At 41.0% G+C, this 15,952-nt stretch overlaps 1 protein-coding gene across 1 annotated transcript in view; it reads left to right on the forward strand.

Moving 5' to 3' along the window:
* The window catches only part of CFAP96 (cilia and flagella associated protein 96), a 93,519-nt gene extending 78,338 nt beyond the window's left edge, over positions 1-15,181 (forward strand). Inside the window, exon 7 of the mRNA XM_082863752.1 lies at positions 15,039-15,181. Coding sequence (XP_082719878.1) covers positions 15,039-15,083 — 45 coding nt within the window. The 3' untranslated portion in view covers positions 15,084-15,181. The remainder of the gene's footprint in view (positions 1-15,038) is intronic.
* Positions 15,182-15,952: the final 771 nt, after the last annotated feature.

Genomic DNA, 15,952 nt, shown 5'->3' on the forward strand with positions numbered 1-15,952 from the left:
TTACTTCACTCTGTATGACAGACTCTAGGTCCATCCACCTCACTACAAATAACTCAGTTTCATTTCTTTTAATGGCTGAGTAATATTCCATTGTATATATGTGCCACATCTTCTTTATCCATTCATCTGTCAATGGACACTTAGGTTGCTTCCATGTCCTGGCTATTGTAAATAGTGCTGCAATGGACATTGTGGTACATGACTCTTTTTGAATTATGGTTTTCTCAGGGTATATGCCCAGTAGTGGGATTGCTGGGTTGTATGTAGTTCTATTTTTAGTTTTTTAAGGAACCTCTATACTGTTCTCCATAGTGGCTGTATCAATTTACATTCCCACCAACAGTGCGAGAGGGTTGCCTTTTCTCCACACCCTCTCCAGCATTTATTGTTTGTGGATTTTTTGATGATGGCCATTCTGACTGGTGTGAGGTGATACCTCATTGTAGTTTGGACTTGCATTTCTCTAATGATTAGTGATGTTGAGCATCCTTTCATGTGTTTGTTGGCAATCTGTGTATATTCTTTGGAGAAATGTCTATTTAGGTCTTCTGCCCATTTTTGGATTGGGTTGTTTGTTTTTTTGATATTGAGCTGCATGAGCTGCTTGTAAATTTTGGAGATGAATCCTCTGTCAGTTGCTTCATTTGCAAATATTTTCTCCCATTCTGAGGGTTGTCTTTTCATCTTGTTTATGTTTTCCTTTGCTGTGCAAAAGCTTTTAAGTTTCATTAGGTCCCATTTGTTTATTTTTGTTTTTATTTCCATTTCTCTAGGAGGTGGGTCAAAAAGATCCTTTTGACCCATCACTCTCTCAAAGTAATGCCTGTCCTCCTGTTTATCTTCTGCTTGGAGCTCAGCAGTGAGCTTCATTCGAAGTTAGCACAGGGAACTCTACCTAATGCACTGCGGTAACCTAAATGGGAGGGAAGTCCAAAAGGGAGGGGATATCTGTATGTGCATGACTGACTCATTTTGTTGTGCGTTGGAGGCTAACACAACATTGTAAGGCAACCATACTCCAATAAAAATTTTTTTAAAAAGTCTATCTCCACCAGAAAAAAAAAAGCAGTTAAACCATGGCCTCTATACTTTCAATTAAAATAAAACACAAGCGTCAGGAATGCAATTGGTTATTTAGCAGTTTTGAGTGTGCTAATGTTTACTTACTGGCTGTGTGGTTAAATTACTTAACATTCTTAAGCCTCAGTTTCCTCATCTGTAAAATAGGGGTAATAATGGTACTTCTCCAGTAGGGTCGCTCCGAGAATTAAATGAGCTATCTCTGCACAGTGCCTGGCACAGCACGAGTGCTCAGTAAATATTAAGCATTTCTGAAATTAAGTACATATAGTCATATATATTTGTGGGTATATGTAATATATGTGAATACAAACATATTAAAATTTTATTTTTTAAAAATGAAGAAATCTAAAAGTGAAAATGTCATGCAAAGGTGTCCTATCCAATGAGCCATCTAAAAGTATATATGAGAAGACAATTCGTCAGTATACTCAAAGTATAGTTTAATTTTGATTGGAATAATTGTCACCTCCCTCAAATTCAGTCTCTAAACCTGTTTTTGACACGTGGGTGTCAAGTATTAACAGAAACCGAGGAGTTGAGACTGTCCTGTGTGGACAGTACAAGAGCAGCCCCAAACAGGATGGAACTGCATGGAGGAAAAGGAAGGAGGGTGGGTATTCACTGAGCATCTTCATGGTCCAGGGCAGTGGTGATTGCTTTACCCGTGTCGTCTTCATCCTCATGGCAAGACCATCAGATTGCTATTATTATTCCCTTTTTTTTTTTTTTGGTAAAGAAGTAATTTCTTAGAAGTTGAGTTATTTGCATAGAATCACGCAGCTAATAAGTGATACAATTGTGATCACAAACCCAGGTCTGCCTGACTCCAATGTGTGCCTGGTATAGGTCTGAAGACCAGGAGAGTCTGGGGAGGGTCCTATCTTGGCTCAGTGTAGAATCAGGTATTTCTGGTGTTGTACTCCAGGATGTTCTGATTCCCAAGGAGAGGGGGAGGGATGAGGGATAAGAGTATGAAGTACTTTAAAAGCCCAAGAATGAGAGTCATGGACTTCATGCCCAATATGATAGGGCTGTGTCAGTCCAGGAGAGCAGAGCTGCAACACACTTTATTAACAGCATAGTCTGTTTGGATGTGGTTTTAAGACTGATAGAGAAGGGAGATTTAGGAAGCTGTAAGCAAAGTGGACTAGCCTGGTGATAGTGTAAATCACAAAACCTGGATTGGAACTACGTTGTCCACTGTGGTAGATTATATAAAAGTCCCAGGGGGATAGGTGTTTTCTAGTCCCAAACATTTTCCAGTGCCCCACCTATGTTGGGTTATCAAGGAAGTAATCATATATTCTTGTTGATTTTTGCCTATTTGGGCTGGCTATATTGTCACAAAGCACATTTCCTCTGTCAGTCACTGGCTGTGTCTGCATGGTAGACACACACACACACACACAGATCAATTCAGGAAAAAAAATCAGATAAGTTATTTAGTATTGTGTAATTGTAACAATCAGTTGTTCATACCTTATCTCATGAGCTGGCTTATATAACAAGTTGATCGTATGTTTTTATTTTTTTGTCATTTTTGTTTTCTTTTTCTGTCTTTTTACCGGTCGTTTTGGCATCATGTAGATGTAAGCAACATCTGTACAATATTAATATAATACCTGATGAGTTTGTAAGGCTTTGCAGAGAGCATGGAAATCAGGGACCTGAAATAGACAGTTTTCCTATATCCTACTGTTCACTGATGTCACCAGAAAGGTGTTCAGAGGTGACTATCAAGGTGGAGGTGAGAATAGCCGTGAGGCAGTGTTCTAAGGAAGAAACAGTGACCCAGTCCTAACTAGTCCTAGAGGTTCCTGCTTTTGGTTTGGGTACTGTCCTAAGAAGGAGTTCTTTCTGGATGAGCCTTTCATTTATTTTCTTTTTTATATTTGCCTTTTGAAAGGATTATGATACACTATGGTTCCATTAAATATTACTTTTGTGATTATTATTTGAAACCATGTTTAGAAAGCCCTTTAAGGTTTTCCTTTTAGAATAAGTTTAATAAAATTGTTCATTCTACTCTTGTATAATTGGAAAACTTTTCTGTTAGTTATAATAATCATCTCATCTATTTTAATCCTCAAATCTATAATCTTAACCTTGAACTTTCATTTATTTTCTGATCCTGTTTTTCTAACCACCTCCTGGTACAAATACAGTTCAACCTGTGAAAAACCAAATCCATCCTTTTCTTTAATCACCTCAAACTGAATTCCTGGCCTCCATGCCTTTTAATTTTCTCGTTTCTGTTCATTTTTCTACTCCTGTTCCAGGTGTCTAAGATAGATGTTTGTAAATTTTCCCTCTTCTTTATTTCTTATATATCAAATATCACTATGTATTGTGACTTCTTTTATTTCTTCATTCAACAAACATTTATTGAACATCTGTGACATACCAGGCACTGGGAATGCAAAGATAAGACGAACTTTCTGTCCTCTAGGAGCCAGTAATAAAATAAGGGAGATGGAGATGTAAAACGTGATCACATTATGTGTTGAGGCTGGGACAGGATTTTGTACAGTGATGCGACAAGAGTAAGTAATCAACTCTCCTTGAGGAAAGTATCCATGAAGGGATGCTGGGTCTTGAGGGGTAAGAGTCTTCCAGGTGACTGGGGATTGGAAAGGGAACAGGAAGGAAGATGTTCAAGGCAGAAGGCGCTGTAGAGGATGTGCGGTGGCAGGGAGGCAAGAAACAGGTGGCAAATTAGGAAATAGTAAGTGATTGGTATGGACAGAGTTTAGCCCATTCAGTAGGAACAGGAGGCCAGGGTCATAGCAGTCAGAAGCCAGATCAGAGGGAATTTTGTGTGTTACACTAGCATTTTGACTTTATTCTATTGGGAGCTTTGGAAGAGTTTTAAGCAACATGTATAATCATCAATTTTGCATTTTATTATCATCATTCTGGGAGGTGGGAGGATGAATCACAATTGCAGGAGATAGGAAGCAAGGAATCCAGTTAAAACTTAACGGCAATAATCCAGGGGAAGACATCGATTTGGGTAGCGGGGATAAAGAAGTGTGGCAGCTATGAGGACCTTAAGTAGGTTCATTGACACAGTCTGGGGACAGTTCTCACATGGGGGATTAGGGAGAGGCTAGGCAATGGCTCCCAGACTTCGTTGTGTGTTACATGAATGGTGGAATTATTAACAAGGAGAAAATATATAAGAAGATCAGAAAGGCATTTTTGTTTTAATGAGGGTCTGGTGGATTGAAGCAGTTTTTGTCATGCTGGGTTTGAAATACCTGTAGAGTATGTGTGCTGTTTAGTGTACTGGTTATCAGACTACACTTTGGAGCCAGACTGCCTGAGTGGTGTCTTAGTTCCATTGTACTTGTTATGTGAGCTTAGGCAAGATTAACATTTTTGTTAAAATGATGATGATAATAGTACTTGCCTCCTAGAGTTATTGTGAGGCTTATATGAGTTAATAAGTACAAAGTTCTCAGAACTGTGTCTGGCACATGCTATGTGTGGATAATCCTTTGCCATTATTAGTGGTAGTAGTGTAGTAAACAATTGGAGATATAAGTTTAGAGCAATTAGATATATTAATCTAGAGATCTCAACTTGAATAGTTTGGAACTATAGTAGAATCTGTATCTATGAGTGCTAGAGGTTTTTTTAAAAAAAAATTGGTTGCAGTTTCTTTGACATTCCTCATTTTGAGAGATGGAGTTGATGTTCCCTCCTCTTGAACTTGGGTAGTTGTATGTGACTCATGTTACCAGTAAAATGTGGTTGAAGTGACATTGTGTGACTTCTGAGGCTAGGTCGGAAAGGGTGATCTCACTGCTGCCTTGTTGATTGTAATACTTGTGCCTGAAGCCCTCAGCTGCCATGTAAGAGGTCTGAGGTTCCATGCTGTAAGGAAGCCCAAGTGCATGGAGAGGTCACATGTCAGTACTACTATTCGTAGCCCCAAACCAGACCCCAGGCATGTGAGTAAAGATTCCTCCTTCCAGTCCCCAGCCCTTAAGTCACTCAAGCTTCCAAGTCCCCTCAGCTCAGGCTTCAGACATCGTCAGCTGAGGAGAGTCCTCCAAGCTGTTGGAGGACTTGGAAAGTCCTTGGAAAGTACCCTTTCCAAGCTGTTGGCCTGCACAATCTGTGAACATAATAAAATGGTTGCTTTAAGCTTCTAAATTTTAAAATAATTTGTGACATAGCAATAGTAACAGGATGAAATCACCCAAGGGGATTAGATGATCAAGGCAACAAAAGAAGATGATTAATGATTACGCTCTGAGGAACAGCAGAAACAGGGGCATTTAACGGGCAGGAGAATAGGAGGATCACAGGAGAAGAAGATGCTCTTCCTCTTACAAAGTGTTTAAAAGAAGCTGTGAACGTGGTGGCATGGAAGACAAATGAGGAGAAGAATTCAAGGAGAGAAGGCAAATATTATTGGGAGGTGAAATCAAAGTTGTCAGAGTGCCTATTAGATTTGGTAATTGAGGCGTTCTAGGTCTGAGAACAGTGAATCACTTTGCTCTACACCTGAAGCTATAACACAGCACTGTTAATCAATTATACTCCAATATAAAATAAAAACGAAAAAAAATTTAAAAATGGTGAGGACAGAAGCAGACTGCTGTGGTTTGAAGAACAGTGGGAGGACAGGTGAAGATGGACTATCTTTTTAAGGAATTTGATAATGAAAGGAAAGGGGAGACGGAGGATGGTCAGCGGGGGGGTGGTGCAGGTCAAGAGAAAGAACTTTTTTTTTAAAAGATGGGAAGCTTAGCAGTATTTGCTGAAGTCAGAGAAAAGTAGATGCTGGAGAACCATGTGGAATGTGGAGGAAGCAGCTTTGACACGAGAGGTGGAAGTAGAGGTCTTGAAGAGGACAGACCCTTTTCTTCTGAGGGTGGATGGACTTCCCCTAAATTGAGGTGTGTTAGCAATAAAATAGACTACCTAGTTCTCTTCATCTAAAATTCTCCCTGCCTCTTTCAGGCACTCAGTGGCTTCACCTTCTGACAGTGGCAAGTGTTCTGAGACTGCCTTCTTGCCAAAAAAATCTCTCCTTCTCTTTCTACCTCATGGTCTACTGCCAGATTGAAATCCTGTCTTTCTCTTGGATAGGAACCTACAATAGCACTTCCCTGCCCCTAGGACAGAGCCAAAGTCTGTTAACGAAGGCCTTTTATCATTTGACGCAAGCCATGGATGCTGTTCAGACTCGGTCTCCTGATCACACACAGTCACTGTCGCGCCTGCATGGTGGGCTCTGACTCCCCTTCCCAAGCTCTTTTCTATAGTTAAAAATGTTTTTCTCCCTCCCTCCCTTCCTACCTTCATCTCTTCTTCCTTCCCTACTTCCCTTCCTTTCTGTCTTTACAGGAGGAGTATGTGTTTGTTTAAGTCTGAGATCCCTTAGCCGGTGGTTCTGAATTTTGATGTGCATTAGGAGAGCCTAGGCGCTTATTAGAGATGCAGATTGCTGGGCTCCACTCTCCAGAGATCTGAATTCAGTTGCTGGGGCCAAAATCCGTTGTGGGTGGTCTGTGGACCACACATTAAGAAAAAGTAATTCAAATCAACACATAGGATTATAATTTCTTATACTTGTCTTTATATGTGTGGTTCATCCTTTCTGGAATGTTCTCTTTTGTCTATCGCATCCCACTCTCTTTCCACATTTTCTGGGAAGACTCGATTGGCCACCAGTATCTACATCACACTTTTTCTCTACTTAACTCTTATTTCTTGTCAATATATCTCAAGTTTGAATTTAGCTGTTCTCCAGTATTTTGAGAGGCACATAATCTTACAAGGATGACTTTTTCATGAGAGCTGTTTTTGCGTTTCCAACCAGACAATAGGCTCCTCCAGGTAAGGGGTCTTATTTCTTTGGAATTTACCAGAACTACCATCCAGTGCTGGGCCCTGAGGAGGTGGTTAGTAATTACTGATAGGTTGAAACAGGTTTTGGTCTTGATTGGAGTTGGTTGGGTGGGGGAAGCTCATTCCTCCTTCTCAATTCTTCCTTCTACAATTGTCCTGCCAAGAAGCACCTTCATTGACAGTCGCTGTTATGCCCGTTGTTTACGGTTGCAGCTTCCCCAACTCTACCTTGCTGTTGCTGTATTTGCATGTCCTTGCTGGTCTGGCTGCACAAACCAACTTTTCCAGGGGCCCGGGCAGCCAGCCAGAGCTCCCAAGCCCTTCCATGCATTGTGCCCAACTTCCTCTTTGGTAAGAGCCTGTGTGATTTTCATGCTTTGGAGGATTTGGACTCTTGTGAAATGCCTTCTGGGGAATTAGCCACACTGAATTCCATGCTTTGTGTCTGCCCTTAGTGCTGTCAGGAGCCTATATTGTTTCATTCCCACGTCGTCACACTCCTTGGGACAATGCGACGGTTCAGCTCAAGTTCATTTGGTATTCCCCTCTGAAGTGTCACTTTTTCCCACCGTTTTTACTGAATTAACTAATAACAATCAAGGGACTCATCAGTATGCTGGAAACATAAACTGAGGCCTTGTAGAATGTGCAGCAAATAGGGGTGTCTCCTCTGTTACTGCTGATGGCTGCCATTTTGGTGCTAGTGCCTTTGCAAATTGCAGGGTCAGAGAGAGAGAGAGAGAGAGAGAGAGAGAGTTGGTCAGAGTAGGGGAGATTTTAACATGTTTTCCCATTGAAGCAGCTTATCTGGGGCATTTCTATCCTTACTAGATTGTCTTCTGGGTGAACTTCAAGCTGAGTAAAGGCAGGTTGCTTCCTGTCACTGGTAGGTTGAGAAAGATGCTTCTTTCTTTGTGGACTACTTACCTGTTTCTGATTCTGCTAAAGTGATCTTGATCAGGAGAACTACTATGGGGTGTCAGGCATTGTGCTAAGCATTTAACAGGCTAGTTATTTCTAATTCTTAAGACAGTCCTGCAGAATAGATATTACCTTCCTAGGATACAGGGCCTGTGAGAGGATAAGGAATGTGCCCGAGATCTTATACCTGGTAAGTGGCAGAGCTGGATTCAAACCTAGATCTGCCCCTTTCTGCCACTTCCTGATTCTTCCGCTATTTCATGTTGCCTCAGTGCACATTTGCTAAGGTTTATTGACCCCAGAGCACTTCTAACAACCTCTACAGACTGTTTGGTGCCATAGTTTGAGGTCTTCGAAGAGCCAGAAGGTCATTTTCCATGGGGACCAAGGTGGCATCACAAATCCCAGTGGAAAAGGGCTCCTCAGAAAGTTGGAGTTGCCCTCACTCACTGCAGCCTGTTATTGCTGTTATCAGGATCCTAGAAATTCCTGCCTAAACGTGTCTTGGAAAATCAAAGACCTAATCTTCAGTCGAATGGTATTTTACTTGGTAGGGTTAATTGCCCTCAGATTCTATCTAGATGTACCTTCACATTTTTCACAATATTTGCAAGCGATCAGAAGAGCCAGGATGCATAGTTATAATAGAAACACATTGGAACCCATTCTTCGGTAACAGAGACCATGTGTTTTATGGCTTTTCTGTTTGGAGTCGGTTTATCATCACTATAAAAACATTTCAAATGAGAACGGAGTGTGTGGAAACCCAGGGGAAACGTACAGGGAGCTCTAGCTTTAGATGGCTGGATGCCTGGCCTGGGTTTAGTCACTCAGAAGGTTTAAAGCGAAGCACTAATGCTAAAATTTAATCTATCACAGACGCCTTGGCCATGTCCCTGAGCGTTTCCACCTGCTTCACTGCTGGGCTCTATGGCTGGTAGCCTAATAAATAAAATGTGTGTGTTCTGTACTTAGTATATCAGTTTAGTCAAGAGAGCACTTGGTCCCATATATAGTCATCTTAGTGGGCCCTCGTTTTCTTTTTTTAAATTCTTTAAAACGTAAGATGAAAAATGGAGATAATAACTAATGAGTAATTACTTTATAGAGTCCGTGTTTATATTATCTGGAAAATGTTATTCCTGTTCTAGAATACTGGGCTCAGCCTCCTCTTGTGTGGGAGACACATTCAGGAGTGGAGGAAAATTAGTACTTCTGCCCTGTTTTTCCCAGTTTTCTGGTGACACTGGGAAGGAAATGAGCATTTTAGGTTCCAAGTCCTGGCAAGAGGTAGCGGTTGGAGGAAAGCCTTCTCTCTACTGGAAAGGCATCTGCAGAGAACATACGTTTGCTGCTCCCCTAGAATAATGAACTCACTAAGTTTTAGACATAGAATTGGATGCTCGAGGTACAAATTAAAACCAAACTCAGCAAAGGCTCTGGGCCGAGGCGTCCGGACCCTGTCATACCAGAATCTTCCGGATTTTTTCTGACATACATCACTGGAAGGCCCTTAGTACCTTCAAAGGCCTCTTCGATAATTGCCTCTTAAATTTCAATGATTCCCAGGCTCATCCCGTGTTCTGGAATTTCACTGGGTGGCTTCATGAAAACCCATGGCTTTTTTACTTAAAAATTAAAGCCTGTCTCCCCCAGTCCTTTTTTTTTTTTTTTTTACTGGATGCAAGATCCATATATTGAAATATTGAAATGTCTGTTAACTTTTTCCCTCAGAGAAACTCAGGCTCGACTTTACCAAAATCCGAACCTTTTGCTTCTTTCCCTTCCTCTCCCCTCTGTTCTGGTGAAGAGCTCCCCCGGGATTGTTATTCAAGGCTCAGACCTGAGTGTTGTCGTCCCCTCCTGCCCTCAGCCACCCTGAATAATGAGCGCTCCCCACATGTTGTTTGATTCCATGGATATGAATATTCAGAATCGGCAAGTCCCTGGAGACAGAAAGCAGATTAGTTATTGCTGGGGCTGGAGAGTGTGGGAAATGGGGAGTGACTATTTGATGGGTGCAGGATTTCCTTTTGGGGGTGATGAAAAGATTCTGGAAGTAGACAGTGGTGATGGTTGTACAACATTGAGAATGCACTTAATGCCACTGAATTGCATACTTTAAAATGGTTAAAGTGTTAAGTTTTATGCTGTGTGTGTTAGCTTGGGCTGCCCTATCAGAATACCACAGACTGGGTGGTTTAAACAACAGAAATTCATTTTCTCATGATTCTGGAGGCTGGGAAATTTAAAATCAAGGTTCCAACAGGGTTGATGTCTGGTGCTCTCCCCTTGAGTTGCAGATGGCTGCCTTGCTACTGTGAGCTCGCGTGGCCTTTATGCCCTGCGCTTGGAGAGAGGGTGAACAGGCTGCTCTCTGGTGTTTCCTCTTATAAGGACGCTAATCCTATCAGATTAGGTTCCCACTCTTATGACCTCATTTAACCTTAATTACCCCCTCACTCCACATACAGCCACATTGGGGGTTAGAGTTTCAACGTATAAATTCTGGGGGGACACAATTCATTATGTGACACATAGCATTATGTGTATTTTACCACAATAAAAAATATTATTTGAGCTACTGTGTGGAGCATGGATTATAGTGAAAGGAGGGAGACTAGTTAAGACACTAATACAGTAATCTAAGTGAGAAATGATGGCAGTGGTAGAGAGGAGCATTTAGTTTCTACCCTTCTTATTTTCACTTGGAGAGATTCTCTACTTGGCTTATCACCCCACCCCTTCCTCTTCCTGTTTCCTAACTGGTATTTGAAAGTCATTGGTCCACATTTCTTAATTGGGTGGAGTTACTCTAAGGATGGGGGATTCTGTGCCTTTTCTTCCCTCTGCTCTCCAGTGTGAGGTAGTAGTCCTGTTCTGCAGACCCCAAATTCCCCCTGGAGCACGGGCAGTGCCCAGAATGGGGTGGGATGGGGTGGGGGGCAGAGAGTGTCAACAGGCTCACTTGACTACAAACCAAATCTCTGACTCTAATCAGCTTCATCATGACGCAGGTGATATTTTGCTTTCCATCTTCATGACTCATTTAGCCTGCTCCACAGAGCCTTCAAATCGCAGCTCCAGTGTTACTTTCTCTGAGCGGTATTCCCTGGCCACCCTCCACCCCCAGTCTCCAGTATGGTTTCTGTGCATAGGCCCATGTGCATTCCCCTAGCTTAGCACATAACAAACCATACTGCAGTCACTTATTAGTGTCCTCTCTGGGAGAGATAAAGCCACTGCGTTCCACATACACATCATACTTCATACTATTGCAATGCAGGGGTCTAAAGATGCTAAGCTTCTTAAGGGTGAGGTCAGTCTTACTCACTTTCCATTTCCTGTGCCTGATATAATGTCTGACACAACATAAGTGCTCAATAAATGTTTGTTGAATATACAGCTCCAATAGCACAGTTAGTGTTCCTACTTCACCTTTTTTAAATAACAGAGAGAACATAAGAAACCCTCTAAATCTTTATAACTAACTTACTATCAAAAGTTGACTTACTATCAAATAGTTGACTGTTACCAAAAAAACCAAAAGATAACAAGCGTTGGAGAGAATGTGGAGAAATTGGAACCCTTGAACACTGTTGGTGGGAATGGAAAATGCTGCAGCCACTATGGAAAATAGGATGGTGGTTCCTCAAAAATTTTTAAATAGAATTACCATGTGATCCAGCAATCCAGCTTCTGGGTATATACCCCAATTAATTGAAATCCGGATCTTACAGAGATATTTGAACTTCCATGATTACTGCAGCATTATTCACAATAGCCGAGATATGGAAACAACCTAAATGTCCATTGACAGATGAGTGGATAAAGAAAATGTGGTATATACATACAGTAGAATATTATTCAGCCTTGAGAAATAAGGAAATCCTGCCATATGTGACAACCTGGATGAACTTGGAGGACATTATGTTAAGTGAAATGAGCCAGTCACAAAAGGACACATACTGCATAATGTCACTTAGATGAGGTATCTAAAATAGTCAAACTCATAGAAACTCAGAAACAGGGGCCTGAGGGGAGAAGGAAATGAGGAACTGCTGTTCAGTGGGTATAAAATTTCAGTTATGCAAGGTGAATAAGTTCTAGATCTGCTGTACAACACTGTGCCTGTAGCTAGCCATACTGTACTGTACACTTAAAATTTTGCTAAGGGGGTAGATCTCATATTAGGTGTTCTTACCACACAAAAATGTTAACTTGAATCTTCGAAGAGACTGGATCTATAATTCACTTGTAAATTAGTCAGCTAACAAAAGATGGTCAGCGAGGCAACTGGAGTTCTTTCATGCTTTTGATAAACTCTCCACTGTGATACTCAGCTGGAGCTTGTAGTCTTCTTTGAAGGTTTTCTGAATCCCTACAGTTAAGGAGTGCTATTATCTTCTTGGAGCTGATTGCCTGAAAGTTAATCAGCACATGAAACTGGTTTATGTTTTCTGTTCTCAGGACAGTAAAAGGTAGCAATATTCTTGGGACCATCTATATTCTCAGAAAATTGAAAGGTGTAGGTACAAATTATGCATTTCTTTAGGTGCAGAAATGAACTCCTTTCAAGAAGTCAGGGGCTTTGGGGAATTTTCTACCAACAGTTATGAGTTTTTGCTGTTCTGTACGTACGTTCTCATCTAATTTCCCTATAACTAGGGTCCTGCATACTTTAGTTGGTTGGCTGGGCTCATGGCTGTGGTCTGAGGGCATGACATGAGTTGAAGCCAGCTTGCTAATATGACAGCTGAATCCTTTGATTTGTATTTCCTTAAGTTCCATTCTCCAACTAGCAAATTGACCTACCACGGATTACAAACGTCCTGAAAATGAAACCATGAAATGATTTAAAAGCTATTTTGAGATGTGTCAAAAATTGAAAAATGTTAGTTGATTATGTATTTCTTAAGATAGTGTGCTGCCTAAAAATATCAGTGAAATACTTTGAACATTATGCTAGTCTGCAAGTGAAACATAAATAATGAATTGTACATTTACCTGGCATCATGGCACCTAAAAGAAGCCAACATGAAAATGAATAAGTTGCATCTGTGGGTTTCACAGAGAAACTACTGAAAGACTGCCTGCCATTCATATGCTACATGTTCATCTATTTAGTGGAGACATGCTCCTTTGTCCTAGGAAAATGCCCTGTTTTCTCTCTCACTCTTTCATGGCTTAAATGTAGCACACCCCCAGCCCCAGTTTTACAATGTACTTTTAAATAACACAGGGCCTCATTGGAAGCAATATATCCTTTTAGCTAAATATTTTTTGAAGGTGGATGGGATGGTGATTGACTTGAGAGGCTGGTAGGAGGCTTAGCAGGCATTCCTAGAATTGCAGGCACGTCTGATTACATTTTACAAAGCAGTTTAAAATAGATGACACAGAATTAGTCTGTCTGGGAGCTTTCATATTTCCTGGTCATCCAGCTGTGATGGGGAGGTCAGAGCAGTAGCAACCAGGGCATTCAGACCCCTCAGAAGTATGTTTTCTTCTGGGTCTTTCACTGGGGTCCTCAAGTTAGAAAAGCTCTCTTTATCACAGAGCTGTCAAAGGGAGTCTTAAGATCCTTACATTGTGATAGCCAGTTATGAAATGCAAATTCAGTTCATTACTGCAGTTTTAAATGAATTGTCAGGAACTCGGAACTTCTTTTCTTGATATTAAGTATTTTACCATCTCCCGTTAACGTTTTGAGGGGTTCTCTTAGGAATTAGGACACAGATTTTCACTTATTTAAAGAAGGTCATGAGGTTACTTCTAGAGACACAACAAAAGAAAACAAAGAAAAACAAAACTACCAAGTACTCAAAATTGAGCTGATAGCAACTTAAGTTTTGAACTTCTAGGTTTGTCCACCACTTGATATAAACAAAGATGAGACCATTTCTTATTGTCTTTGACGTAAATACTCTCAATAAAAGAAAATACATATTTGCAGCAGGCAGGTGCTGGAATTCAAGATTATCTGGGCATATGTTAAGGACTTGTGAGCTGACCGGGTACTAAGTGGATTTTTAAATGAAGAGTAGTTGCATGAGTAACCCCTTCTGAAGAATCTGATCCCAGGGGAAGAGAGAATAAGAGGTTGATAAATACTCAGAGGTTGGTGCAAGTCCGTAGACTGGTTTAAAAGGGCAGGGGTGTTGTACCCAGTAGTTATCATTCCAGATCAGCCACATTACTGTGTTTCAAAGCCCTAAGGCAAGAAGTTATAAGAACGAGAAAGAGTGGTTTCATGAAAATATCGACATGATTTAAGCACACATACTGCCAGTTACACTAGTGCCACCAAACTGGTAGCTTCGGAGGTCAACTTCCTTAGCCAGTAGTACCCTCAGCACTGGGCATGGCCAGCTGCTGGGGATTGGTGGCCCAGGAACATAAGTAGACGTTAGCAGCAATATCATTGCCTCTGGGAGGAAGCACATTGCAGACTTGGTGCAGCCTTATTGCCCACTTTCCTTGGAAATGTTATGGGGATCAGTGACTTCAGTGGGCATAGGCAGGAGTGATGGCAGCTTCTCTGGGCACTGGCGATTTTGACTTCATCATGTTACGGGAGCAGAGGCTGTCATTTTTGGTGTAAATGGTTCTAGGAACTAGACTATGAAAGATGGCATCGTGGAGTATATGTGAGCTACTACACCTGGGAAGAACAGGCAAATTGGCATTACTACACAATCGTGGGGCCAGAGCCAGGTTGTGGTCCTCTGCCATTGATTGTGACCTTCTTTTTATCCCGGGTTAAAGCAACCTGAGAGCGAGATTTGACCAGTCTGGACCAGATAATCAGTTTACATTTTGATGTTTTGAAGTTTTAGACATTTAGAGGGAACCAATGAATAATTGAGAAAGGAGAATTGTAAAGCATTCGTTTCCTTTCTGTTTTCTTTCCATCTTCCTTCTATTTATGTTAAAACTGTTTAAAATTTCCTTAATTCCAAGATTTTCAACTTAATTTTGTTAAAGGAAGCTTTTGTAAATATTCTGTTTACATTCTTTCCACAAAAGTAAAAAGAATATAAAGGAAGATAAGTTTTATTGAAGCCCCACAGGCCGGAGTCAACTAGATAGATCCTTTAAAAATACATTATGGCACTCACTCTGGAAATAGAACATCATTATTTTCCATTCTGTCATTTTCTCCTCAGTGGCTCGGCTCCATATTGATCGTTAGAATCAAGCGTCATCTCTGAGCTTGGCAAACAGCTGCCCTAACTTGGTTTAGGGCTAAAGCCTATTCTGGCAAAGAAGATGGGGCTGCTCATTCCAGATGAGATTTGGGTGGAAACGGTGTGGCTGTCTGCCAGAGCTTCAGGTATCAGAGTGAGGGCTGAAGTACACGTACGTTGTGAGCTGGACCCAGGAGTGCGGATCAAATCTACAGGCTCTGGAGCCTGTTTGCTAAAGGAGCAGACGTCGAGTCCTCCAACCAGCAAGATCCAACCATGGAACAACTGCGTAGTCTTGAATCTAGGTATGTTGCATCACATCACCTGAAAATACACGTGGCAAAGGTCAGTTATATTTCAGTTCTTGTAGCAGAGGAGAATTAGCCTCGTTCCTCATAAAATTCCCTGTCCATATATCATACCTAATGATAATAGAAATAATGATTTATTATTCCTACTAGAAATATTTTTGGATAGTATTGTGTTAGATTAGCCATTAAGTAGCCATTCTGAATCTACCAGCTTCTCGCTTATTCATTTATTTAAAAAACTTCTATATGTCTAGCATTGGGTAATGACAGAAAAAAATGTGACAAGAAATGACACTCCCTGGCTTTGAGAAGACAAATACGCTTGTATAAAATAACTTCAGGGTGATAAACGGGTCGAATGAGTGTTAGAGGTTTCAAAAGTTAAAGAAAATTCTGAAAAACAATCTCAGGGATGGGAAATAGGGAAGGATACCTGAATGTTTTGCACATCGTGAGGAAAATGTTTGATCTTAGTTGGCAGAGAAGAGAGGATTTGGCTTTGCAGGCTGGTAAAGATTAGCAAAACTATGTAGGTGGAAAAAAGCATCTTGTATGATTGAAGGTAAAGGAAGAGGCAGTGGG

The sequence above is a fragment of the Leucopleurus acutus genome (genome assembly GCF_964270905.1).
Source record: "Leucopleurus acutus genome assembly, chromosome: 21".
Lineage (NCBI taxonomy): Eukaryota > Metazoa > Chordata > Mammalia > Artiodactyla > Delphinidae > Leucopleurus > Leucopleurus acutus.